Here is a 26,657-nt window from a genome sequence, read left to right as displayed (position 1 = left end):
ATCTGATCTCAGCACTTATGAAAAGACCACTTTTCAAAACCTACTCTGTGTGCACTGTATGTATGTTTAATTGTATGCAAAAAAGGATGTTGCCAAAAGTTATTTTTTTCCATCTTTAAATGCTGATCTTTAAATAAGCAGGGCATTTCTGGGGACTGCTAGGAAAACGAGTCATTCTCTTAATCAACTCGATTATTCAGAAAATGTGAAATTAGGCAATAGATCTACAAATTAAAATTTGGAATGAAATGCCGAATGTTAAATATATTTATATTTACTTTCTTACAATAGGAAGTAGATTAACTTTCGTATTTCTACTGCTACTTTAAAAGAAAATGTATTTCAGTTTTCAACAAACTGTTAAGTGCAAAAGACACCAAGATTCTTAGACTCTTAGTAGGGTGTCCCTGAAAGTGAAGCTTATTTCCTCCCCTAACTCAAACAATGGTTTTGTTTTCAGGAATTGATGCTGAAGAATGGGGTAAATTCCTTCACACCAAAAATAAGGTATGTTTATGGTGGAGTGGCAGGAGCGCCTCCAGAGTTAAAGTGAAGCTAGCTTTCCATTAGAAGCCTGTTCAGTCCCAACTCTCTTTTCTCCGTCAACTTCCCCTAAAAGGAATTCACTCCACGTGCTACATTTCATCCCAAGATAGAATTTTTTCCTGGGAAGTTTGTGGAGTTTTTTTAAATTCAGAAAAGGAAGTTTAAAGTTATGGTGTCTTTGGGTTGTTTCTCTTCTAAAGTGCTTGTCCTCACTGTTTTGGCTTGTATTATATTTGGCTAGGCTTAAGAATTCCAAACTTGTATGTATTGTTGGCTTTGCTTTTAGTGGTTTGTGTTTTTTTTGTTTTTTGTTTTTTTTTTTTTTGGGGGGGGGGGGAGCTTTGAGTTGGAATTGCAAAGATAAGTACATACACTATCACAAATTATTTTATATACTCACAATAAGATAGTCAGAGGAGGAGTTAACTAGAGACTTATTTGAGCAGGGGTATAAGAGGAAAGTAGTGGAAGACTGTAGGATGGGATTGAGAGGAACAGAAAGCTTCCCCAACCATCTGGTGAACACTGAAGGACTGTAATGTCTGAGAGCCTTTCTGTGTTAAGGACAGTTTGTCTCCTTTGGCTGAAGCAAACCATCCTTGATTTGGTGACTTGTTCATTTGTTTTGTTTTTGCTCTTTTTGGAGTGGGTTGAAGAGGGCCCAAATTCTGACTCCCTGTAGTTTGGGTTACGGTGAAGAAATTTGCTGTGCAATGGTATGGCAGAATGCAATATTTTGTATCGTGAGTTTTCCCCTCTTTGTGTTGCTTGCAGCTATGGCTTAGGCCACTTATGTACAGAGGTTATTTCATGTGTGTATAGAACAAGGTTTAAACACTTGGAAAATAATTTCATTACTATTAGTTGATTAGCTGTTGACTCCAAACTGTTTCTACAGTTTCTGGCAAATCCAGTGAGAGAGATGATGTGGAGAATGCCAGGGGATACATCTAGAGATGGGGAGCCAGGAAGGACAGAGGGCTAGATGACATAGCTCTGTGCTATCTAATTTTGGATTAGCAGTGCTCTGTGTAAGGCAGGATCAGAGAAGATTGGCAAGGCATAGTGAAGGGGACTGGAGAGGGGGAGGAACAGGGTACCTGGGAGTTACAAAGGGGGACATGATAATGCTGTATCCGACTCATGTTAGAAATTCAAAGGTTTAAAATGTTATTAGATATAAAACTAATATAGCTTAAATACTTGATTGGATAAATGTTTCCCCTTGATGAGATCTTGGTAGCCAGTAATAACTTCCGCTGCCTGCTGTAGCCAAAGGTAAATGTTATGACTCAATAATCAGTTTCCAGCTATTGTTCAATTTGGTAGCATTGTACGATAGTTGCAAAGATGATTCTTGCCTTTTATATACATATTACTGTACTGAACATTTATGTTGGCAAGAAGAACATTAGCATTTTGGTGTTGTATATAGAGACGTACACTGCTGTCTGACTTTCAATTACTTTTGCTTCTGTATTTCAGATCTATACAGACTTCGATGAAATTCGACAAGAAATAGAAAATGAAACAGAGAGGATTTCAGGAAATAATAAGGTGGGTACAAAATGAATTAAACTCTAGTTCAGAGAATATCACACTTTCTAAAATTCCTTACTGTCACGGGGTATTCACTCACTGCCAGTGGCACCTCTTCCTGGCTTTTAGCTCTCTTCCAGGTCCGACACCTCCCTTTGCAGTCTCTCAACATGTTGTCTTCTCTCTCACACTGCAGCCCCTCTCTCATTCAGTGGACTGCAGCTTTCTCTTCGTGACTCAGCCCTCTGGCCAGTCCCCCTTCCAGGGTATAGAGTCTCACTGGGCCTGCCATCAAGGCAATGCCACTCCATCAATGGGTGGTAGGGGAACCCAGGTCCTCTCACTATGTCAGTTCCAGCCCAAGGACTCTACAACACACAGTCCCCATCCTTGCTGCTCTTTCCCTGAGCTACTTCCTACTCATCTCCCACGGGCATTCTTCTCTGTCCTTCTCTCATATATGTGTCTCATGTCCTTCTCTCAGTGCCAGGACCTCAGGATCCTACTGTTTCCCTGGGTTCTCTCCTTCCCTCTCTAAAGCACAGAGGGTGGCTGCAGCCATTTATTACGTTGCCAGCTTCCTGGCTTTATACTAGCCCAGTCCTCATCTGCTCAGTTGAGCTCCATCCTCCAATCAGGGATTGCTTCACCAGCCTAGACCTTTTATGTATGGCTGGTCTCACTAATTGGCCCTTTCTTAGTTTCCTTGGCCCTTTCAGGGCTGATGTGGGGCAAACACCTCCTCACGCTTCCAGAGAATCAATCTGGGGGCTAAAATTTGGGAAAGCCTCATACAACTCCAGTATACAGTAAATAATGTAGTGCATCTGCTAGCACACGAAATTCACATTGTTCTGAGGAGAAACCAGCACTGCTATGAAATGACTCTGCTGGCAGGATTCTGGGTATCAGCCTTTGCTTCAAAACTTCTTTATGTAGTACAGTAGTGCGAAAAGAAGTAGCCTCCACGTCCCTAGGTTAAACCCTTCTGTTGTTCATATACACACCTCTATGTATAGGTATGACACTCTGTTTAGCTTGTAGAATCAGCAGCCATGTTTATGTGCATATGTACAGTTGTTGAAATTTAAAAGTTACGTTTTATGCATCATCTAGGAGAAGTCAGGATTGTGTGCATAAAGAAATTGGTTGATAAATTGGTGATTTAATTTCTGGACAAATTCTTGTGTAAGAGGTCTGGTGCAGGAGTTTAGTTTTTAGTAAAGAATTGGCTTTCTGAGAGGTGTCTAGATAAACAAATCTTCTAACTCTAATTCTTGGTGATGTTAATGTATTTCTAGGGGATCAGTCCTGAACCTATTCACCTTAAAATTTTTTCACCTAATGTTGTCAATCTGACTCTCGTGGACTTGCCAGGAATGACAAAGGTAAGAGACTGAATTTTCTCTTTTGATTTGCTGCAGGTAGAGTATTTCTGAGATAGGGAAAATGACCTCTGTTTTAGCACCATTTTGTCCAGTGTGATAAACCATCTAAGGTTCCCATTAAAAATAGAAAATGTTATTGGTCCCTCAAGTTGACCAGCAGTTCTGTATGGCTTTGAAATGAAGTGTTCCCACTTTGTGATTAGAATTTGGATCTTTGGTAGTTCTGCTCACTGTTGAGGTGAGAGGGTTTTCTTATATTTGTTTTCTCTTCCACGATCAATAAGGGTTATGTCTACACTGCAAAAAAACAAACCACAGCAGTGAGACTGAGAGTCCGGATCTATACACTTGAGCTTGTGCTACGGCTCTAAAGATAACCATGTAGATATTCCACATAGGCTGGAGTATGGACTCTGAAGACTGGGGAGGGAGTTGGGCTTTAGAGGCTGAGCCAGAATGTCTACATGACTATTTTTAGCGCTGTAGTACAGGCCCTGGGAGCCTGTGTGTATAGACCTGATCTCTGAGACTTGCTGCTGCAGATTTTTTTTCTTTTGCAGAGTAGATGTAACCCAAGAGACTTGGAAATGTTATGGAGGAAACATGCTTGGCTAATAGGAGAGGTAACACTTTAGTGTCAGTAGTAGTGCCTGCAGCTAATTTAGCTAAGTATTGACCAGATTCAAAATTACTCCTCCCCCTCTTACAGAAGCGGCAATGCTTGGAGAGTTGTGTAAAGGAAATAATGGAGCTCTGAAAGACATACAGAGTACCCTGAAAGGGAGGAAATATTCAGGTCCCACATGAAAGAGTTTTTTATTGAACAGTAACTTTTTCTACACTAAGGGGGCTATTTTCAGAGAGACACATGGCAGTTAGATGCCTAACTCCCTTTGACTTGTAGTGCAAGGTAGGAGCAGAACTGCCATTTATTCCTTTGAAAATCTCAAAATTGACATAGTGAGTAGAAGTATTTGGTTTGGTTCTCATTTTGCACCATTTTCATGTTTTTGTACTTTTCTTATAGTATCTTGAGATACAAACTTGATTTCTTGTGCAGAGAAATTTGATTTTATATAGTGATGTATTCTAATAGAAGTGTGTGGTCTGGATTTGCATGATTCACCCCCCACTTAGTTCTATATTGTTTGTTTCCTATAGGTACCAGTGGGTGATCAGCCTAAGGACATTGAACTTCAAATCAGAGAACTAATCCTTCGATTCATTAGTAACCCAAATTCAATTATTCTGTCAGTCACAGCTGCCAACACAGATATGGCTACATCAGAGGCACTTAAAATTGCACGGGATGTAGATCCCGATGGTAAGCAGCGAGGCATACTAGAGTCTGCATTTAGTATTTCTCTTTCTAACAAAATCCATTTTAAAAATAAGAATTAAAGTTTTGGAGAAAATGGAATTTGTTTTCATATTAGTGGATTTTCTCAGGAAACGCAGTTGTTGGAAAATATTATTTGTTGAAACACACATGTAGTGTGTGCGATTCGGAAGCTGTTAAAAATGCTGAGATGAAGTAGCATCTCATTAAGGGCCTGCTGGCTCACATGCAGGGCCCATCCATATCCTATTACTCTTCTAATATGGTCATATAATCCACTGCTGTTTCCAAAGCAATGCAATTGCATTGAAGAATGCTGTTTTCAAGAGAGTTGTTATTAAGTATGGCCTGCTTTGGTGACTACACATTTTAGTCCTCCAAAATTGTGTCTTGTGCATTCTTCTGCAGCTAGTAATTGGCTGTTACGTATGGTTCTGTTCTAGTCTCAAAAGGGAAAAAAATAAATTGGGAACTAAGCACCTGATGTTCAGATATTGCCCACTTCAGTGCCTTGTATTCACCTGGCAAGTCTGCTGATTTGAATTTCTTCTGAGCAGTGAATATATAATAATTTTATGTTTATGTAGTGACTTTGATCCAAATTGGTCCCAAAGCATTCTACATACTTGCTGACAGTATGTATGAGAGAATCATTTTCACAACCTCTGAAAGCTAAAAGTACTGTATTTATTTGAAATTCCAGAAGAAATATGTAGAGACAGTGAATGTAGTTACTCATGTTAAAATTACGCCAAAATACTGGGATTAGCACCCTGTCACGCAGTTGCTGTACCTGTCTGGGTGCACCACCCTGCCTTGGTTTCCCCTCCTTTTCAGGGCCTAACTCAAAGTCCCCAAACACAGTGTTGAAGATCAAAACAAAATTCTTCTCCCCTCTCCCTTCCATGTCATGGGTTTCACTTATTATTAAACAAAATATATTAAACGCGTCACCCTTCTAATGAGGTTTCCCAATTACTTTTTCCCTTGGTGCACGGGATTTTTTTTCTCTTCATTGTGTTAGCCACAGGAACACAGTCTTTGGCAAAGCCCTTGAAGATATGTCTACACTGCAATTAAAAACCGCTGTCTGGCCCGTGCCAGCTGACGGGCATGTGGGGTTCAGGAGCTATTTAATTGAGGTGTAGACATTCGGGCTCTAGAACCCTGTGAGGTGGGAGGGTCCCAGAGCTTGCGCTGCAGCCAGAGCCTGAACATCTACACTACAGTTAATCAGCCCCTTATCCTGAGCCTTGCGAGCCAGAGTCAGCTGACGTGGGCTAGATGCAAATGTCTAATTGCAATGTAGACATACCCTCAGGGGCTCCATTCCCAGGCTTCACCACCTTATTCCCCTATGGAGAACCTCCTCCAATGTCTTTCCTTGAACCCGAGCTATCTGTTGGGGCAACAAATCATGCTTTTTATATATTGCCTCGTTCACATGATCAGGTATATAACCCTAGGACTACTTTCATAATTCCCAGCCTTAAATGTCTGAGGCCCTTAACAGGAGTGCTGGTCCACAGCTGTTATTACAGGTCCAGTGTCCTATTACACACACTTATTCTTACAAAAAGTGCCATAGGATTTCTGAATGCCCAGCTGTGGTCAGGATTTCTGATCTGCATCCATTTGAAAAATGGCACTTTCAACAACAGCCCAGTGTCAGTTAATATAGAGCTGAAATACAGGTTCAGTATAGATTTGGGACGGATACTGCATACTGAATTAACTCTTCTTGCTGCACCTGGTTTGTCTGCAGTAGTCTCCCATTGCAATGCTTATCCAGCCAAACCCTGCTTACATTGCCAGTTGCTGTTTAAGATGTTATGGCTGCAGGATAACCTAAGTTTTATTTGTTTCTAAAGCATTTCATGAAGTAATCAAATCCAGTATACGTACACAGGATTATTTTCCACATTTGGGTCTAGAGAAGTTTGTATCCCAGTATAAAGTTCTTATTTTCCTTGAGAAACATCTGATCATGTACTTTAGAAACTGGTTAAATCTGTTTTTTTGGGTACAGAAAAAAATGAATAGGTTTTTTCCTGGCCTTCATGTAGTGGTCGTATTGCAAGTGTAGTAGCCCTTGTACAACTGCAACCAAGTCAGGGCTAGCCCTAAATACATACAAGCGCTCTCTTCTTTCAGCTCACACTTAAAACATACAAGCTTGCGAGCCTACTACTTCCTGGTCTCTCTCATTCTAACCCCATCTCAGCTGACACAGTGCTCCTGTCCTTGGCATCGATGACCTGAATTTTCAGCCAACCCGCAGTCAAATCTTCTTCCAGCAAATTTTCTATGCAGATTACAGCTGCTCTGTAGAGCCTAGAGTCTTTCTCATCCTAGTTCTAGTCATCTCATTCTGGCCATTGCACTCAGCTGAGGACCTTCTTGAATACTCAGTCCTTACTAAACTGCTTAAGACTGGCAAACTTCTTATAAATGACAATTTTCCTGCTGTTTTGATAGGTCGAAGAACCCTTGCTGTTATCACAAAGCTGGATCTCATGGACGCCGGCACTGATGCTATGGATGTACTTATGGGAAGAGTGATTCCAGTTAAACTTGGTATAATTGGAGTAGTGAACAGGTTAGTGTGGGGGGTGGCAATTAATTTGTTCTTTTTAAAAAAAGTTGAATTGTTCCTTAATAGATGAATGCTTTGGTTTCTTAAGCAGATGGATGTGGGGTTTAGAAAAAGGGATTTCGAGACTTAATAGTAGGATCTGTATTTAATTACAGAAAAAATAAGCAATGGGCAGCCTAGTATCAAAATGTAGGCTGCTGTGTGGGTACCTGAATTCAGGAGCTTGCTCTTCTTTCCAGCTGCCTTACTCTTCACATCTTCCAGGTCAGAGCTGATACCACTTTCATGTAGGGGCTGTGTGCTTACTCCACTGGGGATGGCTGCTGCCCATACTGTTTTCCTATCTACTGTACAACACTAACCAGTCAATCCATGGAGTAGCATTTCTAATGTCTTCAAAAGAGATGGCATGTCTTCAGCACTAGTACAAACCACCAAATTATAGTCAGAGAAAAATCTTGACCACATTTTGGTAAACTTGGTTAGTGAAACAGAGAAAATGGTTGGGGAAATGGTTTAAGAGTGAAGGCAAAAATAACAGATGTTCTGATAATTAGGCATGGCACTGTCAAGAAAAGTGGAAGTGTGAATAAAATAATTGCACTTTACATTTATGAATTAACTAATAGTTTTGTTTTTTATTCTAGGAGCCAATTAGATATTAACACTAAGAAGAGTGTAGCTGATTCTATCCGTGATGAATATGCTTTTCTTCAGAAGAAGTATCCGTCTCTAGCCAACCGAAATGGAACCAAGTATCTTGCTAGGACACTTAACAGGTATCACAGATTGTTATGCAAAATGCAAAAAGTAAATAACAAATAAAAAGATTATAAAAATAAATGTGGTGGTAACACACTGTTTTAAAAATTATTTGTATCTTTAGCATCCCTTAAATACTACTGCTGTACAGTGAAACACTGGGATGTCTCCCTTTGAATTTTGAAACAAATTCAGTTTCTGCAATTACTGTACTCTTTCTGAGCAAATACCTTTTTGTTGTACAAGAATATTTTTATTTGATCACAGTTTGTATTTTAAGTTGTGCTGGCGTAACAAAGTTTGAAGAGGATTTCTTCCCTTTTCTAACAGATGAATTTTCACTCTCTCTATTTTTAGGTTATTAATGCATCATATCAGAGATTGCTTGCCGGAACTGAAAACTAGAATAAATGTTTTAGCTGCTCAGTATCAGTCTTTGCTGAACAGTTATGGGGAACCTGTAGAGGACAAAAGTGCCACTTTATTGCAGCTTATTACCAAGTTTGCCACTGAATATTGCAACACTATTGAAGGAACAGCAAAATATATAGAAACTTCTGAGCTGTAAGTATAATTGTTTATTTCTAGAATCTAGATTGTGATAGATCACAATAGATTGGATCACATTACTTTAAAACTACAGTAGTAGTAAAAGCAAATCATAATGTGTTTAAAGGCTTTACACTCTGGTAGTTAACTTCAAAATATTCGGTGTGTTTAGCCACAGAAAAACCTTTCAGTTAATATTTTCTCCTCTTCCTCATTTGAAATCTCAATTTTAATTTTATTTTTTCAGATGTGGCGGAGCTAGAATCTGCTACATTTTTCATGAGACATTTGGACGAACCTTAGAATCTGTTGATCCACTAGGTGGCCTTAACACCATAGATATTTTGACTGCCATTAGAAATGCTACAGTGAGTATTACCTTAGGTTTCCTAGGTTTTTTGCTTTATGGATTTGAAATGGGATTTTAAAAAATCTTGTCTTTATTCATGTCTGTTGTATTTAAAATTCTTGTCCGAACTCTATAATGAAGGTTGTGCTTAAAGCAGGTATTCTTTATTTTGTATGAAGAACACAATCTATCCTCCCTACATTTTCTGAGACCATACAAATTAAATTAATTTTAACTGAAATTAATTGAAACTGGATCCTTCAAGAAATGTAAAAGTCAGTCCTTTCTTGGTTCCAAGTAATCCTAACAGTGGAATAACACATGCACTTCAAACTTTCTAATACTTACAGAAATAATCCATTTTGTACATAGTTTATAAAGCAAAGAAAGTAGATTGGAATTAAGATTAATGGTTGCATCTCATTACTATGGTTCTTTAGGCTACAGATAGGATCAGGTCAACAGCTCAGGCAACTCTTAAGTGGGGCCATTGTGGCATCAGGTAACTCAACCAATCACCTCCTTTACAGCTAATTTGCATGTAGCAGTTCTGTGGTGGAGATTGGACATCTGTCAAGAGTTTTCACTGATAGATTAGTTGACATAACTAACACTGGTCTTCAAAGGTTCAGTGGTCAAATAATAGCTTGGACATCCCCAAAAACTTGAAAGGCTCCCATAGCACTGCTGCTTCAACTCCTTTGCCATGGGAACTGAGTTATGAGTGCGGGGAACAGACCTTAAAGTACAGAGATGTTGAGACTTGGAGACTGAGTTCTTTCTGCTCCCCCTTCATAGTAAAATTCTCACTGTTCTACCCCTCTGACCTTATAAATCAACTGCAGCTTGAGCGCCAGATTCATCACTGGGTGTTTGGATGTACTGGTGAGCCCCTCTCTTAAAGTTAAAATGAAACAAAATGATTTAAGATGGATACTTCTGTCACAAACACAGACAGAACTGGTAGAGCCCCCTCTGGTGGGGCGCTCCCCAGAGAGTTGTGTTTGGGGCCCCATCTCCTTGGGCCCTTTCTGCTCTTTAAGCCTACTGAGTCTGATCAGAGTCCAGGCACTGCCGTGGCTGGCGTCTCTGTGCCCACTCTTCTGAGTGAAGATCTCCAGTTTAGCACCCCCTCCTAACAGCTGAGTCCCTGGGGTCCAACTGCCTCATCCTGGGACTGGTGTGCTGACTCCTCAGACTCATCTGTAGCTTAAATACACCCTCTCCCAGAACTCCTGCTGTGTTTGCACTCTGGGTTTACAGCTTAACTTTTCAAAGGTACATGATCGCAAAAGCAGCACAGGTTTTGCACAAGATTCTAACCACAAATGCTCTTAAGCATGAGAAAGACACAGATCTAGGCAAAATAATAACAAACCTATATGCATTTTCCCTGCCTCAGTTTCCTTTCCACTCTGGACAGTGGCTTGGACATAGTCCACTGGGTTGTCCAGGATCCTTCTCCTGCCTCTCATGGTTCCTCTTCAGAATCATGGAGCCTCTCGAGATCAGCTAGCTTTCCTTGGTCTTGGTTGGTCCTGTAGTTAAACCGGAGACTCCTGCTACAGAAGCATGCCCCCTCTCTTGGCCACAGCCTGTCTTGCTCTGTGAGTCCCTCAAGCTTATATGTTCCCCTACCAAAACCTGTTTTTGGTTCTGCTGCAGGAGATTTTCCGCTTAGGGAAGTTGGAAGGGCTAACTTCTCCCAGCTGCAGCCAATCCATTATCCCAAGGTATTTCCACTTGAATAGGTGACCATTAAAGTTTAATGACTGCCTATTGTCCCTGGTCTGGCAGAGACTGCTACAGTCCCTGTCCGCAAATGATGGATTCCACATCTAGGCCTGGTCTACATTAGAAAATTAGGTCAGTTTAACTGTGTTGGTCGGGGTGCCGCTGTGATGTTTTAAGTGTAGACAAGCCCATAGAGGCATTTGATAATACATTAGTTTCATTATAACTTCATAACATCAACTGGAATTCATACGTTTTACGTAGACAGATTTCCCAAATTGTCACAACTATATATGATCAAATCATTAGAAGTGTTGCATAGTAGGATTCTTTGCATGTATGAACATTTTAATTTTTAAAAACTAAGGACATTCCCAGTCAAAAAACTGTTAAGATGGTTAAGGTTGAGAGTTCATATCAGGGACTTAAGGGAGGGATGTTGTAATTATCCCAAGCATTACAGACCCAAGTAATTGAGTTAAGATCTCATTTAAAAGAAACTCAACCATCTTGTGGTAAGAAATCTACACTTCAGGCACCCAGACAACCACAGCTCTTTCCTATAGCGATGGTGTGAGGAGCAAAAAATAGTCTGTATTTAAAAATCAGTTTAATCTAATATGAGACCACAAATAATGAATGCCCTAGTCATCAGCCTGGTTATTGCATGATATCACTGCGGGGAAAGTTAAGATTGCCTACAGGCATTTACCTGTACATTCTTCTTCGAGTTTTGGTCCCTATGTGGATTTCAGATGTGGGTGCGTATGCGCCAAAGCTAGAACTGTTCAAAGCAGTGTCCTTCGACCCACGAACACACCTCGCGTTGTCCACGTGCTATATCCAAGGTCTTATGTGGTTGACGCCTTCTCAGTTTCCTCTTTCCGCTGCATGTCTAGAGTTGGAACGTTCTTCAGGAAAGCTACATAGCAAAAAAAAAGTTTAATAGTTTAGAGTTTTATAGCTGTAGTTATAGTTAGGGTGTTAAGAACCAGTAGTTGCCAAGTTCTCCCCTCCCTGGGGCAGTCCACCCTGGGCAAGGGATTATGCCCAGACAAGCTAGGTTCAAGAACTGTCACATGCCCATGATCGTTCTCGGTGAGCGACGAACACCACCGCCATCTTTACTGCCTTGGTGAGACCCACATCGTTGCGAGGTGCTCTCTCCGCCACTCCGTTCCTTTGAGAACCCGTGAGCCAAGAGAACTGAGACTCAAGAAACACCTTACTGAGAAGGCAGTGCATCTGCATGCGCACCCTGAGGTGGCACCGATGGACCCTCCAGAACGCCTGGCCACACCGAGAGTGACAGCATCCCCAGCCACAGTGATACCGGCGGTACCAACCAAGACCCATTGTGCTCACTAGAAGCACGGTCACAGACACAAGAGTGGATCCCCGGGAGGGACCATCTTCAAGCGCCACATTCCCTCCCCAAGCCAAGATCAGCTGGGTGAAAAGTCACGTTCAGACACAGCTGCTTCTGCTCCCAAAAGGGCAAAGGCAGACAAGAAGACAAAGCACCTAGACAAGCCTGAGACTCCAGCTGCCACTGGCGCCCCACCGGTGCCCTGGCAACCATTGACCCTACTGGAACCGTCAAGACTCCTGCAGCCGCCACCCTACCAATTCCCGGTATTGCGCACACCAGGCTGTGTCTCACCCCTAACTCCCACAGCAGAATGTCTGCTGCCGCTGGAGCAATTCTCGCACTGCTATGAGGCACCGGGCACCATGGAGCCCCCGTCCCCAGCCAATGAGCCACTGCTCCTATATCACTCTTCTGTAGCCTGACCAACAGAACCGCTGTGACACCTGCCTGCTCCACTGACTCTGCCTTCACCATACCAATCAGTGTCCAACTAGTCTTTGGAGCCTGAACCACATTTCTCCTGGAGCGCTCGTACAGCCCACGCCCGCACTGATACGCACCATTACAAGTATCGCCACAGGTACAATGGTTTAGCTACCCACCAGGCCCTCCAGTGAGAGCAAATCAGAGGTCCTACTGGCACAGGTGGGACTCCTACTATGAGCGTGGAGCTCTACCTCCCCCTCCTTCAGAGTACACCGCGCCTTCATTAGTATACGACAAACTGCGTAGCACCATGGGACCGCCAGAACCGATGGAACTGCTGGGACCAGTGGATCCACTTCTTCCTTGGACGAGGCGATCATCCCACCAACAGTATCCCACCTGACGACCAGGGCCAATACCAGGATCTTCTGAAGTGTATGGCAACGGTTCTGAATTTACCAGCGGAAGATGTCAAGGACTCACAAGATGAATTTCTCGACCTCTTCCAATAGGTACCTTTTGGGTTGCGTTGCCCATTCATAATGCATTCTACAGCAGACCCAGGCAATCTGGCATGTCCCAGCTTCTTGCACCCCCACATGTAAACATGCTGAGAAATGGTACTTTGTTCCGGCCAAAAACACAGATTTCCTCTTTATGCACCCACCTCCAAACTAACTAGTGGTTCAAGCAGCCATTCAGTGGGCCAGACAACAGCCTGATGGAACTGCAGAAAAACTAGACTTCATTGGCCATATGGTATACTCATCTGTTGGCCTCCAATTCCACATAGCCAGCTATCAGGCCATACTGGCAAAGAATGACTTTAGGTCATACTCGAGACAGGCGGAATTCCAAGTCTCCCTTCTGGAGGACAAGCAAACGGAGTTCGAGGCTCTCATTGAGGAAGGCAAACTGGCATCCATAGTCTCCCTCCAGGCGGCAGTGGATGCAGCAGACATGGCCGCTTGCTCCCTTGCATCTGGGGTGGTGCTCAGAAGGAAGTCCAAACCACTTCAGAGGACCTCCCTTTTGATAACCAGAAGCTATTTAATGATCAAAGGGATGAGAGCCTTCATTCCTTAAAAGAATCTAGAGCTATGCTTCAGCCCCTATGCTTGTACACGATTTCAAAATCACCAGGCTTATCGACCTAGATACCCGCCCCTATCTGCCTATCAACTTTACCCTCCATGCCAACGGAGCAAACCCGCCGTTGCCAGTGCTCCCAACACCCTTGACATTCCACTACCTCTACCTTTCATCTACTTTCATCAACGTCCTCTGAGACAACACTTTTGACTCTCCATCAGAGAACTGCAAAACTCTCCCCACCTTGTCCTCAGCTCCCCCAATCACTGGGGGCTGTCTTGTTCTCTTTGCCCACAACTGGAGCAAGATTACCACTGACTGATGGGTACTGGACATCGTAAGCTGGGGTTACCACACTTTACCACCCCGCCACCCACCTCAGGACAACCTTGTGAATCCAACCTAAACACGCCTCCTACACAAGGAAACACGCACACTTCTCCAGAAAGGGGCCATAAAATGAGTTTCATGTCACTACTGGAACCATGGCTTCTACTCCCCCTACTTCCTCATACCGAAAAAAGAGGGAGACCTTTGTCCCATAGTGGACTTCTGGGCCCTAAACTGATTCATTTGTAAATTCCACTTCCACACTTCACATTTCCTCAAAACATCCATTCACTCAAGTGTGGGACCTGGTTCACAGCTCTTGATATGAGGGATGCATACTTCCATGTGGACATCTGTCCTGCCCATTGCAGTTGCTTGGTTTTGCAGTGGGACAGTCCCATTACCAGTTCCATGTCCTCCCTTTTGGAATAGCTACTGAGCCTTGTGTGTTCATGAAGGTCTTCGCTGTCATTGCAGCATACATGTGCTATGTGGGCCACTTCTTATTCCCGTACCTGGATGACTGGTTCTTAGTGGCATCATCCCACAAACACTTGCTCAACAACATTCGGACTTTGCAGGATCTCCTTGCCAGCCTTGGTATATGCATCAATGAGGACAAGTCTATCCTCAGACCTACCAGAGAACTTATATTAATTGGACCAAGTTTGGATTCTCGAGCAGTATGGGCCTTTCTCTCAAGGATCCGGTTTGCCACTCTTGCAACTATCATTACACGACTACAAAACAATTCACATATATGCATCCGCCACTACCTTTCACTCCGGGGGCTCATGGCAGCATCCATCTCAGTTGCCCCGTACACCCAACTCCATATGGGATGCCTCCAGCAATGGCTAAGAACAGTGTACAATCCACAGGAAGACCACCTAAACAAACGAGTCTCCCTCCCTCCACCAATGGTGACCTTTCTGTTATGGTGGTGTGACCCATCCAAGGTTATGGCCGGCACCCTCTTCCAGCAGCCCACCCCCGACATCACCCTCATGACGGATGCCTCGCTTGCAGGCTGGGGCGCCCATGTACAGGGCCACACAGCACAAGTACTAAAGTCCCACAGAGAGGCAAGGCTTCATATCAATATCCTAGAGCTGAGGGTAGTCCAAAGCACCTGTCACGCTCTCCTTCCACTGCTTCAAGGCAAACATATACGCCTCACAGACAACATGACGGCAGTGGTTTATATAAACAACAAGGGTGGAGCCAGATCTCTATCCCTTTGCCAAGAAACAATCCAGCTATAGAACTGGTGCCTACAACACAATATCACACTACAGGCACGGACAACATCTTGACAGATATGCTCAGTCGCTCCTTCTATTACAACCTCGAGTGGGAGCTCCACGACCCTATTCTTCGCAACATCTTCCAGCAGTGAGGTACTCCCCAATGGGACCTCTTCACCACAACTGAAAACCGCAAACTCCCCCTTCTCTGTTCTATGGAAGCTCTCAGATAGGAATCACAAGTGGATGTTTTTCTCCTCTCATGGACGTTGGTTCTCCATTACACCTTCCCACCCATCCCATTCATTCCACAGGTACTTCGCAAAGTGAAACAGAACCAGGCAACAGTCATATTCGTAGCCCCATCCTGGCACCGCCAGTATTGGTTCACAGACCTCTTCCACTTCTTGGCCTGCCCTCCAGTCCTCCTTCCTCCCTTACTGAACCCTACTACGCAGCAATATGGCCAGATCCAACATCCCAACCCACAACCTTTCCAACTGGTATTTGGATGGGGCTTGAGAATAGATAATATGTGCGCCAAGCCAGTATGGGACATACTTACCCATAGCCGATGCTCTGCTTGCTACTAAGCCAAATGGAGGTGATTCGTGAAATGGGCCTCCAACAACCACCATGCCTTATCAAACATATCCATACCAACCGTCCTGGATTATCTACTCCACCTTCGTGTCTCAGGCCTTGTCCATGCCTCCATAAGAGTACACCTGGCAGGTATTAGTGCCTTTCTTCCACCATATTTAGCCACCCAACCTTTAACTCGATTGATACAAGGCCTACTGAACACATTCCCTTCAGTCAGGGTACCCACCCCGGTCTGGGACCTCTAGTTCTTTCAGCTCTTACAAAATCACTATTTGAACCCCTGGCCACTTGCCCACTGTCCATGATGGTAATATTCGTGGTGGCCATCACCTTGGCCCAATGAGTCAGCGAACTGGCGGCCATATGACAGATCCTCCTTTCACGGTATTCCACAGGAACAAAGTCTTCCTACAATTCCACCCCAAGTTTCTTCCCAAAGCAGCCTCACCATTCTACCTCAACCAGATCATCCATCTCCCTGTCTTTTACCCCCAACCCACACGCCTCCAAGGGAGAACACACCCTCAATGTCCATCATGTGCTGACTTCTACCTCCATCGTACCCACACTTTCTGAGCCTCATCAAGACTTTGTCTCAATAGTGGAGCACTGCTGGGACTGCATTCTCCTCCCAGTGTATCTCTAAATGGATCTCCAGCTGTATCATGGAGTGCTACTCCCTTTGCTGAGTCCCGCTACTACCAAGCACCAAAGCTCACTCCACATGTGCACAGGCCGCTACGTCTGCCTTCCTCGCAGACGTCCCATGGCAAGACATTTGCAAGGCTGCAACATGAGCCTCTCTCCACACATTCACTGCATATTACGCCATAGCTAACTTGTCATGAACTGATGCACCAGTAGGCCATGCAGTACTACAAGCTCTTGCATCCCCTGAGCCTTAACACCCACCTCCATACTGGTTACTGCTCGCTACACTACCCATGTCTGGAACCCACACAGGGATCAGCACTTGAAGAAAGGGAGGTTACTTACTGTAATTGATGGTTCTTCGAGATGTGTGGTTCCTATCTGGATTTCAATCCCGCCCCACATCCCTTCTGCTGTGGGCTCGATGCCTGTTAATAAGAGGAAACTGAGAGAGCGTCGACCCGTGCAGCCACATAGAACCTTGGACGTACCACATGGACAATGCGAGGCGTACACTTGGGTCGACGGATGCTGCTCTGAACAATTCCGGCTTCGGTGCATAATGTGCATGCACACCCATATCTGGAATCCAGATAGGGGTCACGCATCTCGAAGAACCATCAGAGACTGTAAGTAACCTCCCTTTACCTACCTTAGCATATTTGGATTTCCTTTAAATATAACCTTACCTCTGACTTTCCTGGGATTGTAATGCTTTGGATAATTACGACATCCTCCCTGTGCTCTTTTTGGGTTATTCTCTTTTGTTTTGGGTTTTGTACCCTTATGTAACTGGTACATACATTCAGATGAATATAAGATTGAGAGTAATATTTGGTGTGGGAATAATGTGTAATTTAATTATAGGATTCATCAGCTTAATGCCCCTTTAGGGTTCATGCAGCACCTAGCACACCTTGGGTACTACTATTGTACAAAAAATATCTGCCTTTTTCTTCCCTTTTTCGACTAGGGTCCCCGACCTGCCTTGTTCGTGCCTGAAGTTTCGTTTGAATTGTTGGTGAAGAGGCAGATCAAACGTTTAGAGGAGCCTAGCTTGCGTTGTGTGGAACTCGTTCATGAGGAAATGCAGAGGATTATCCAACATTGTAGCAACTACAGTACACAGGTAAAAGCAGAGGTTGACTACCAAGTTTAGAAACGATACGATAAACTCGTAAGACTTGGCTGCAGTGCATTGCGACTTGTCTAAAAGTACTGAGCAGCCTCTTTTACAGGAAAAAATCAGTATCCACATTACATACCAAAAAAAAAGGAGGCAAAGAGTAAGACTCTGTATCACTGTAGATAAAATCATTCGTGAACTTCTGTAAACAGCCTTGTGGGAAGTGTATTCTGTGAGAAATGTGCAAAAGATCTTCTTGATAAGGGCAGTCTGTCATGGTGGTAGGTATTTATTTTTGGCATATGAATCCAATAAGGCACTAAGGACTTTGGCCATAAAGTTCAGATGCTATAGTTTTGACAGAAGAGGTGCAGATATGCTACTATTATTGAATGCCTAAAGTTAATACAATGGTTGAGATTGTTTAGATTGTGAATTTAAATGCAGTAGTCTGAAAATTCAAAGTTGTCATTCCTCAGACTAGACTCAAGTCTGTTCTTGGGGCCCTGAAAATATTTGATTCTCAAGTTTTGCAGTCCTTATGAAAATGCCATTCTCCCCTCACTGTTAACTAAGAGTGAGCATACATTTTTAGCTTCTTGCCCTCTGCATATACCCACGCTGAACGTGTTGAAGAAACTTTATTGGAAAACTTTACAATGTTGCTTTCAAAGATTTTTATACCCTTATTAAAAAGTTTAAGTGATTAGAAATGTGTAAGACACTTCCTATTTTCAGTATTTTGTAGTTGGGTAATAAAGTGTTATGAAGCAAGTTAATTACACTTTTGAATAATTTATTAATCCAAGAAGTGCTGATGGCAAAACTTACAGCAGGCCACTAGAAACTTATGCTGCTGTGGCTTCAGAAAAAGCAATTTACCATGCCTCTTATCCTTGACAGGTTAGGTTAGCCTGTGTGTTGAAATTTCTCATATTCTGAATTAGCACAAAACCAGGGAAGGGCTGAAACTTGCAGAAAAGGGCTTATGAAAGAAGCCACAGCAGATTTGTATGGGAGATAGGAAGGAACTCAGAGAAACAATTGGTTCTGTGGCAGGAATCAGTGTACTATTTTTGGATGAGACATAAGCAAGGTCCAAATTACTGTATGTATGGCTGTAAAAGATCCTATAGCGCTATTCATAAATGGAATTGTTAACCTCAGCATCCTGGTACATCCAGTTGGGTACTTTATTCTGCCTGTCTAAATTTCTCACCAATTTTAATTGGATACTGTAAACACCGATTACTTCAACATCTCCAAATTGTCTGCATGTGACACTAATTTTAATTTTACATTGCGGGAGATTTTCAAAGGCACAAATTAGGTGACTGCCATTTGTGTCTTTGAAAATCTCGCCCATTGTGCCTAGTGGGACAACAATAACAAGGTCTAGCTACAAAAATTATAAACTCTAATGGAGCATTCTCTGTTAACTCTGTTACTCACCGACTCGCTATTAACCCAGCTTTTGATTGAAATCAACAAGAAGCCTAATCATAATTCTAGCTTTAAGGGATCTGGGTTGTTGCACTCTGATGTGTCATTTTGGATAGTTTCAGTTATCTTATTTTCCTCAAAACTTTAGGAGGTCTAGTAACAATCTCTGTCTATGGGATATAATAGTCTAGTCTCCTGTGGACTGTAATACTTTGGTCTAATTTAGGTTGTTGGGTTTAGTGTATGGGTAATGGGTGGTGTTGGTGGCCAGTAATATACAAGAAGTCAGATTAGATGATCTGGTGGCCCCTTCTGGCCTTAGACTCTGTTACATTACTTTTTCTCCTTGTTTTCTAGGAATTGCTGAGGTTTCCCAAACTACATGATGCCATAGTTGAAGTAGTGACCTGTCTTCTGCGTAAGAGGCTACCAGTTACAAATGAAATGGTAATTAGTTTTATCACTTAGCACCTTGTATTCCATTCCTGTTTTCTAGCAAACCATTGTTTCTATTGATGATTTCCTTTCTTAGTGCTTCTGTTTACCATATGATCTTAGAAAGATTAAAAAACATTAGGCTTAACCGAAATATTCAAAAATAGAAACTAAGTCCATATTTAGGCACCTAACTTTATGCTGCTGATTTTGAATATTTTGGCTTAATTATTTTTAAAAAATTCTCCCTCGCCTCCAAAAAAGCTTTATCTGGAATTCACATTTTAAGCCTCTTTGCCTTCTTTTGCTTTTGCTAACATGGAAGCTGTCATTTCTTATCAGACGCAGCGATGCACAAAAATATGTCACCAAACTTATTCATTTCACTTCAGTATGCGGACACTGAGCTGCTGCTGTCGAGTACTAATTTAGCATGTAGCACCATACATGTGGTAGAGAACTGAAAGTTCACTTTCTAGCTTCAAACAAGTCAAAGCTTGGAGAGTGTTAATGTTAAAGACTGGGGTTTTTTTGAGATTTTTAAAGCAATCCTTGGCTAGGAAGTATAGTTAGTTACATATGTCTGATGGAATCGGGGTCTCTGGTGGTGTTTCTCTTCCTCGCTGCTTTCTTTGTAATTTTTTTATCTTGATGTAGGAAAGGGAAAGGAGAAACAGAATCAAAGCAAATTGAATGAGAAATTGAAGTAGTAATTGCTGTCTTGAATCAGTGTACTATTTGACTGATACAAACCTTCAGCTTCTAAACTTATATTCTCTTGACATAACCACAGTGATTGCTTTGTTTTCCTGTTGCTTAAAAGTGAGCCAGAAATATGTTCTTTCTGCAGTGAGTGTTCTCCTTTCCTGAATTATAGTGTCAACGCTAAATTTGGTACTATCCTCTTACAAATAACTGTTTTATCGTTTGTACAAATCTAGCAAGGTGTTTGTCCATTTCTAAATCGTATTTAGAGCTGAGTTACCCCAAGACACTTTTTGTGCTAAAGCAAGTCTTTTTAATCTTATCCTCTTGTACAGCTGTGTTTTCTGTCTTATTATTTAGAAAATTGTATAAATGTAGAAAATGGTGCATGAGTTGTCTTGGATTGGATTTTGTAATTTCATTTCATTGCTCAATCTTAAATATAATGGTACTGATCATGATTCATGATAAAGAATGGGATAGTCAGTACTAATGTACAAAACATGCTATTGCAGTACTGGATGGCATCAGCGACTCCAGGACAGTCTCTCAGGTTACTTGCTCAAATATGGTGCAGATGTTTGTGATTGAACGTTGCTATGTCACAGCTGTTAGGTGGACAGTATGAAATGAGTTGGGACTCAGTCCAATTCCTAGTGGACAGGTGTTTGCCTGAAAATGCCAACAAGAGTGCCAGTTTGCCGGGTGGGTGTCAATAGAGGGAAAAGTTTGAATATGTCATGATGGATGAATTACCTTCTTGCCCTGAGAAGTTGTCCTTTTGAGTCAGAAATGAAATGCATCTGCAGGGCAGTGTGGGCAAAGGCGACTCTGTGGGTGTTTATGCTATCCTGTGGATAATTAGACTGCAGTTTCTATGGTTGCCAGCCCATCACCCTTTTCTAGCAGTAAATTTACTCATAAAATCTATACTATGAATGACTTTTCTCCCTGTAGGTTCATAATTTGGTGGCTATTGAGTTAGCTTATATCAACACCAAACACCCAGACTTTGCTGATGCCTGTGGTCTAATGAACAACAACATAGAGGTAAGGAAAAAAGTATTTTGAGTCACTGATTATTTAGAGGGGAACCCTAAGTAAGATGAACCCTTTTTAAAAAAAATCTGAGCATAAATTGTATTCTTTTACAACTGACGTGCCATTATATGCTTGATGTGAAAACCTTTATAATTGCAATCCGTAAATATATATGAAAGACATTGTGTATATGTTCCTCTGGAGCATGTTTCTCAATGCATCTCTAAGTATTCCTTATCTTTTCTTAAAATAGTGTGTTTAAAAATATACAAAGCAAAATAAACAGATAATACATTGTAAATACTAATTCCATATGCTTCAAATGCCACTTAAGATACAAACAAAACTAATTGACAAGACCCAAACTGCACGAACAAAGACTGATACTAATGTACATTGTTTAGCACAAGCGATAGTTCTTTGAGAGATGTCCCTATGGGTGCTCCAGTGTCCCCCTGTGTCTGAGATCAGAGATCTTCATCAGCAGTGCCCGTCCAACCACACATGCCCCCTCTGCCCCATCTCATGCTGTGAGCGAGACGTGTATATATAATGCTGTGTGGTCCGATTGCCCCCCAGTTCCTTCTCTGCCGTGTTGCGTCTGGGATGCAATCTACAGCAGAGCCCCATTCTCCCTCTACCTCCTTAGTGTCTTGCCTGTCACTTTTAGTGTAGTTTAGTACTTTCTTCTTTCCTCTATCTAAAACATAAAACATTAAAATTTTCACTTTACTCGTTACTTTATAGCATAAGTTTTTGTTTCCCTGCTGGGTTGCCTTCCTGGTAGTGGACGGCCACCCGCACTGTATCCTCTGTCTGGGAGAGGGACACGTCACATAAAAGCGTTCCCACTGCCACGACTTGACTACCAGAGCCAGAAAGGACTGGGACATTCGGTTACGACTTCTCATCATGGAGAAATCACTGTGTCCAGCAATGGACCGAGGCCTGGACTCTCCCCCATGCAGCTTTTGTGCTCTGTGAGGTCATCCACCAATCCTCATTCCCCACGTCCCTCTAAGAGAAAGTCGTCTCTTTCCCACTCCGACAAGAGGAGATAAGCTCCCTCATCACTCTCTGAGGCCCCACCCGCTAAAACACCCTATCCCCTGCGAGGTCAGTTGCCTCAACATCCTCAGACAGGGGGCATAGCCCCAGGGCCCGTCTGAGTACCTCTGGTGCTGGAACAAAACAACTGTCTAAAGACCCTAAGCAGGCAGAGCTAAAGCCCTGGGCACCAACTTTTGTCTCTGGAGACTCTAAGACAGATCAACTTTGAGTGCTATGGCACCGACAAAACCATTGTCACCAGCACCCATTTTGGCATTGCCAAAGCTTTCAGCACCGAGCAAGTCTTCAGTCCACTTGCTGGCTGCTCAGTGAAATACATCTTTCCCTTGGCACTGATTCATGCATGCTGATGATGCTCCTTCCTCTCCAGAGTTCAGAGACCATAAAGACCTACTTATATCTGACATGCTTGAGTAACCACTGCTCAAACACAGCCTTCCCCCCATTTCCATCCTCCTACTGGACTCATGATATACTTTCCTTTCTCCTTTGAGGACAGCACCCTCCTTCCCCAGCAGTGAGGAGGAGGAAGAAGAGGAAGAGTGCTCCATCACACCCTCTTACACGAGACAAACGCAAACAACTTCTTCTACACCTCCTCACTATTCACAATCCAAACCTAAGCCAGCACACTGGTTTGAACCTCCATGGATGCAACCCCACGTATTGCTCCCTCCACATTGGCCATACCAGGATCCCTGGGCCATCTACAGAGCACAGTTCAGGAAGCCTCCCATGTAGCAAAGCCAGAGACCTACACCTTTGCCTTCTCCACCAGTCCACCAGAGCCTCCTCTGGTAATGGATGAGGAGCAAGAACAAGGGGAGGAAGCTCTGCCACCCCTACATTTCTCCTCTTCTTCCCCTGATGAGGCTGTCATGCCTTCACCTCCCATGGCTGCTGACTACTTCAAGCATTTTGAAGAATTATTTTGCAGGATTGCAAACTTCCTCCAGATTCCTTTAGCGGAAGTACAAGTACAAGATCAGAACCATAAGCTGCTTGATCTCCTGCCCACATCCTCCTTCAAAATAACCCTCTCTATGGCCTCTGCCCTTCTCGATCCTGCTAAAGGGCTCTGGCAGATCCGGAGTCCATCCCTCCAACCTGCAAACAGGCAGACAAAAATATTGCGTTCCCACAAAAGATTTGGGATTTCTTTTCTCTCATCCCACTCCAAATTCCTTAGTAGTTAATGCGGTGCAAGAAAAAGGACGCCAATATTAAATTCAGTCCACCCATCCTGACAGAGATTGGAAGCAATTGGATTTATTTGGACCCAAGGCCTATTTGTCCACCTTGCTCCAATTTCGCATGTCTAATAATGAGGCTTTCATGGCCAAGTACAACTACCTCAACTACTCTAAAATACAAAAACTCTGTCAAGACAGAAGTTCTTGACAAAAAAAGAACTACTCCAGGTGCTTTTATGTCTTGGTCTGAACAGCCTTACAAGCCTCTTGAGACTCTGGAGATACCGCTACTCAGTCTGTCACAACTGCCATAGTCATAAGACAGGTGTCATGTGCCTTTCCAGCCTCCCTAAGGAGGTACAAAGCACTATGAAGGACCTACCTACCCTTTTGAGAGCTCCAAATTGTTCACGGATCATAGGGATGAATCACTACATTCCCTTAAAGACTTCCCAGCTGCTCTTCGCTCTCTTGGTATTTACACACCAGTGCCAGAGGTGCCCAGAGAAATACCATCTTCCCACATAATCCCAACCACTGCTGTATGCTCCCCAGCAGCACCATAACACTCAACATCAGCAACAAAAGCCCCTAGCAAACGCTGACATGCGAGTCCTCAACGGGCTATCTCTCAAACCCCTTCAGCCACACAACAATTTTGAAGATGTGGTCAAGGGCCTGAGAAGACTCCCCCTTGTTCTAGCTACATCAACCATCTCTGACATCCTACCAGTTTGGCAACTAATTAGCCCCATTCTTTCCATCAGGGAGGTTAACTACATCAGACCTGTGGGTCCTAGAGATCATTAGGAAAAGATACTCCATCCCTTTTCTATCTATTTTACCCCACCACCCTCCCTCCCTGTCTCTCTTCAGGGATTCCTCTCACAAACCCGTTCTATGAGAAGAAATAAATTATCTTCTGCAGCTGGGAGCCATAGAACCGGTTCCTTCCCAATACAGAGAAGAGGGTTTCTACTCCCATTATTTTATGATCCAAAAGAAATCTGGTGGGTGGCGCCTGATCCTGGATCTTCGAAACCTAAACAAATTAGTCAAACTGCAGTGCTTCAAGATGGTTACCTTCTCCATCATTATCCCAGCACTGGAACAGGGGGATTGGTTCTTGGCCTTCGACCTCCAAGATATACATTTCCATATCACAATACATCCTGCCCACAGACAGTTTCTCCAGTTCACTATGGAAACTGACCAGTATCAATGCAAGGTGCTGCCTTTCGGACTGTTGATGGCCCCTCATGTATTCTCCAAGGTCCTTGCGGTAGTCACTGCCTACCTAAGGAAACAAGGCTTTGTCATCTTTCCATACTTAGATGACTGTCTCCTCAAGGTCCCATCCAGAATGGATACCTTTGCGCCATCCAGATGACAATGGACCTCTTCACGAATCTCTGCCTCCATGTGAACTTGGGAAAATCTACTTTAATGTGCATGCAATGACTGGAGTTTATCAGGGTACAACTGGATGCCATCCCGGCCAGAGCCTTCCTTCCAGCTTACAGATTTTCGACTATAGACGATCTTGTTTCCAAGATAGAAGCCTGCCCCCGGTTCTCCGCCAGGATGTATCTCCAGCTACTTGGTCACGTTTGTGGTAAAGCATGCACAATTACACATGCAGTGTCTTCAGGTGTGGCTATGTACAGTATATGTCCCTCACAGGCACAGACTGCACAAACTCTTACCTATTCCAGTGAGGGTCAGGGATTTACTACTCTGATGGGGACAGCCTGAGAACGTCTGCGTTGGGATTCCTTTCCTTCTACCAGCGATGACCATGATTCTAATAACCAACGCCTCCTTAATTGTTTGGGGAGTGCACCTTCACCTTCACCTTCATACAGTGCAGGGCAGGTGATCCATAAATGAATCCACCTTACACATCAAACTCTTAGAGCTACGAGCAGTCCGCAATGCCTGCCAACACTTCTCCACTGATCGCACATTGCACCATTAGAGTCATGACTGATAATATTGCCTGCATATTTTACATCAACAGGCAAGGTGGAGCGAGGTCCCACTCTTTATGCTTGGAGGCACTGAAATTATGGAGCTAGTGTATCCAACACAACATCACCATCTCAGCTGCATACTTCCCTGGACACCGAAACACCACTGCGGGTTCATTGAGCAGGAGATTCTCCCATGATCTTGAGTGGGAACGAGATACGCGAATCCTTCAGCTTACCTTCAACCACTGGGGATTCCCCACCATGGATCTTTTTGCCACACTGCAACATGCCTGATGTCTTCAGTTCTGCTCCAGAGCAGGACTGGGGGACAAATCTTTGGGAGACTCAGCCCTCATCTCATGGGATGCACTGCTACTCTATGCCTTCGCTTGCTTTCCCCTTCTTTTTCAAATACCTGACAAGATACAAGGGGACCGAGCCCATATCATCCTTTTAGCTTCATCATGGCCACAACAGATTTGGTATACTTACCTGCTTCCCATAACAGTATGCCGGCCCATCTTTTTCCATCTGACTCTGCAATTCCTTTCACAGGATGAGGGTCACATCTTCAAACCCAGTCCACAGATGCTCCACCTGAAAGCCTGGCTCTTCCATGGTTCCAGGATTTGGAAATAACTTGTTCGGAAGCAGTCAAACAGGTACTTTTGAATAGCACATGTGACATGACTAGGTGCACTTATCTCCACAAATGGACTAAATTCCAATGTTGGTGTGCCTCCCATCAGGTCAAAGCAATGAGCACTCCATTACCACTTACCCTGGACTATATTTTCCACCTTAAACCATTAGGATTATGCACCAGCTCCATCTGTGTGCATTTGGCAGCCATCACAACCTTTCACGGCTGCATAAATGGCCACTCTGTCTTTACACACCCGCTCACAAAACATTTCCTGAAGGGCCTCCAAAATCTTTACCCTCACATACGGGAGCCAACCTTGTCCTACCCTCTCTTACTAGACCTCCGTTTGAACCAATGGCAACATGCTCTTACATTCACTTATCTATGAAAACAGCATTTCTTGTTGCTATCACCTCTGCCCGACAGGTTGGCAAAATTGGAGCTCTTATGGCATACCCCCCTACACACTTTTTTCATAAAGACAGTTACACTATGTCC

General features: G+C 43.3%; 1 protein-coding gene across 5 annotated transcripts in view; it reads left to right on the top strand.

Annotated features, from left to right (window-relative positions):
• Positions 1-26,657, top strand: part of DNM1L (dynamin 1 like) — a 67,532-nt gene that overhangs the window by 21,395 nt on the left and 19,480 nt on the right. For all 5 annotated transcript variants that reach the window (XM_067536220.1, XM_067536218.1, XM_067536219.1 and 2 more), the window contains 11 exons: positions 461-507; positions 2,032-2,103; positions 3,387-3,473; positions 4,635-4,797; positions 7,291-7,411; positions 8,056-8,187; positions 8,528-8,734; positions 8,967-9,087; positions 17,500-17,655; positions 19,453-19,542; positions 21,193-21,285. In XM_067536220.1, coding sequence (XP_067392321.1) covers positions 461-507; positions 2,032-2,103; positions 3,387-3,473; positions 4,635-4,797; positions 7,291-7,411; positions 8,056-8,187; positions 8,528-8,734; positions 8,967-9,087; positions 17,500-17,655; positions 19,453-19,542; positions 21,193-21,285 — 1,289 coding nt within the window. The remainder of the gene's footprint in view (positions 1-460; positions 508-2,031; positions 2,104-3,386; positions 3,474-4,634; positions 4,798-7,290; positions 7,412-8,055; positions 8,188-8,527; positions 8,735-8,966; positions 9,088-17,499; positions 17,656-19,452; positions 19,543-21,192; positions 21,286-26,657) is intronic.

Source organism: Emydura macquarii, unplaced genomic scaffold (assembly GCF_026122565.2).
Source record: "Emydura macquarii macquarii isolate MOO-44397 ecotype Brisbane River unplaced genomic scaffold, CSIRO-AGI_Emac_v2 contig_3530, whole genome shotgun sequence".
NCBI lineage: Eukaryota > Metazoa > Chordata > Testudines > Chelidae > Emydura > Emydura macquarii.
The sequence above is the reverse complement of the archived record's forward strand: the minus strand, read 5'-3'. Positions and strand labels throughout refer to the sequence as shown.